Below are 1,349 nucleotides of genomic sequence, written 5' to 3' on the forward strand. Positions count from 1 at the left end.
TTGAAACAAGTTCAATGTCATTCCCTTCAAGGATTAATTCATCCTTCTGGGCTTGAGAGACAGAACAAGCAATGCCTGTCCTCATCCGAACCCTGCGGATGTATTTTTCACCCAAGAAATTTCGGATTTCAACCAAAGACCCATTCTCCTGAATAACGACGTTGATGGGGAAGTGAGCATACACGGACCTCATCTTGTAGCGGAAGCCCAGCGTAACACCCTTGATCATGTTTTGAACATGGCTGCAGATGGTTCTGACGGTGGCCAGTTCCTTCCTGTTGCCCCACCATTTGTCAACCCGGAGCCTCTTCTTCTTCTTCCCGAGAAGGCTCAGCTCTACGTTGATGTGATGGAAGTCCCTCCGGAGGGTTCCTCTGGGGCCCTTCACAATGACTGTGCGCCCCTTCAGAGTGATGTCCACATTTTCTGGAATGTCGACCATTTGATTGCTGAGAATGGTCTTCATTCTCGCAGTAGATGGGGCAAAGAGCTAACCTGTATTTCTTAATTATATATTTTATTTTTAAATGAGCTGCACAACCAAAATACCTTAATCAAGAATGGAAATATACATATAATAAAATTATCCTAAAAATTTGTAGCAATAAACAAAGATCCATATCAATGCAAATCTCTATAGCAGCCCCCCCTTTAAATATAAAGAAACATTTATAAACAATATTTGGGAATTTGGGTATAGTTCTCTCCAAACTGCTTCCTGCTTTTTGTTGGGCAAAATATTTTACATGTCTCAGAATTAAAGTGCTGAGTGCCGCTCCTACCTGGCAGCCCCAGAGCTAGCACAAAATGGTAGGTCCTCTAATTTTGAAATTTTGCTGACTCAGCAGCAGGGAAAAACTGGCTGTTTTAAAATGCCGGCTTTCTGGGCTGTGCCACCATTGCAATCTCTGTCTGGCTCCTGCGAGAGCCAGAGCTTATGAATGGAGCATTTGGATTAAAGTGCTACGATTTGTTTGATGGCAACTAGACTGCTGTGTGCCTAAAAGGGGGACATTGTGTGCCACAGCTCAGAGGCACAAGCAGCTCTGCCATGCTAGTGGTGCAATGTGCAAGGATCAGAGGCACGAGTGGCTCTGCCCTGTTGGATTGGGCGGGGCCAGCATGGAGTACCTGTTTTTGACCTAGGAATGTCACAGCTTAGATTCTTAACCACTTAGTGATTTAAAGGCACAAAACAAAGTGCTCCTGGATAGTAAAAGAATTACAGATTCACAATAGGACAGATTCAGACATAAAAGACCTTTATGGATCACATTGTTGGATGAATGTACGTAGGCTTGGGAAAGAGAAGAAAAAGAATATAAAGAATAAAGTTAATGTCTTAAAAA

At 43.1% G+C, this 1,349-nt stretch overlaps 1 protein-coding gene across 1 annotated transcript in view; it reads right to left on the reverse strand.

Moving 5' to 3' along the window:
* The window catches only part of LOC126493975 (60S ribosomal protein L9-like), a 7,387-nt gene extending 6,921 nt beyond the window's left edge, over positions 1-466 (reverse strand). The window contains exon 1 of the mRNA XM_050131109.1: positions 76-466. Coding sequence (XP_049987066.1) covers positions 76-466 — 391 coding nt within the window. The remainder of the gene's footprint in view (positions 1-75) is intronic.
* Between the last annotated feature and the right edge of the window lie 883 nt (positions 467-1,349).

Source organism: Alexandromys fortis, unplaced genomic scaffold, assembly GCF_014885135.2.
Source record: "Alexandromys fortis isolate MF-2015 unplaced genomic scaffold, M_Fortis_MF-2015_v1.1 scaffold_355, whole genome shotgun sequence".
Taxonomy (NCBI): domain Eukaryota; kingdom Metazoa; phylum Chordata; class Mammalia; order Rodentia; family Cricetidae; genus Alexandromys; species Alexandromys fortis.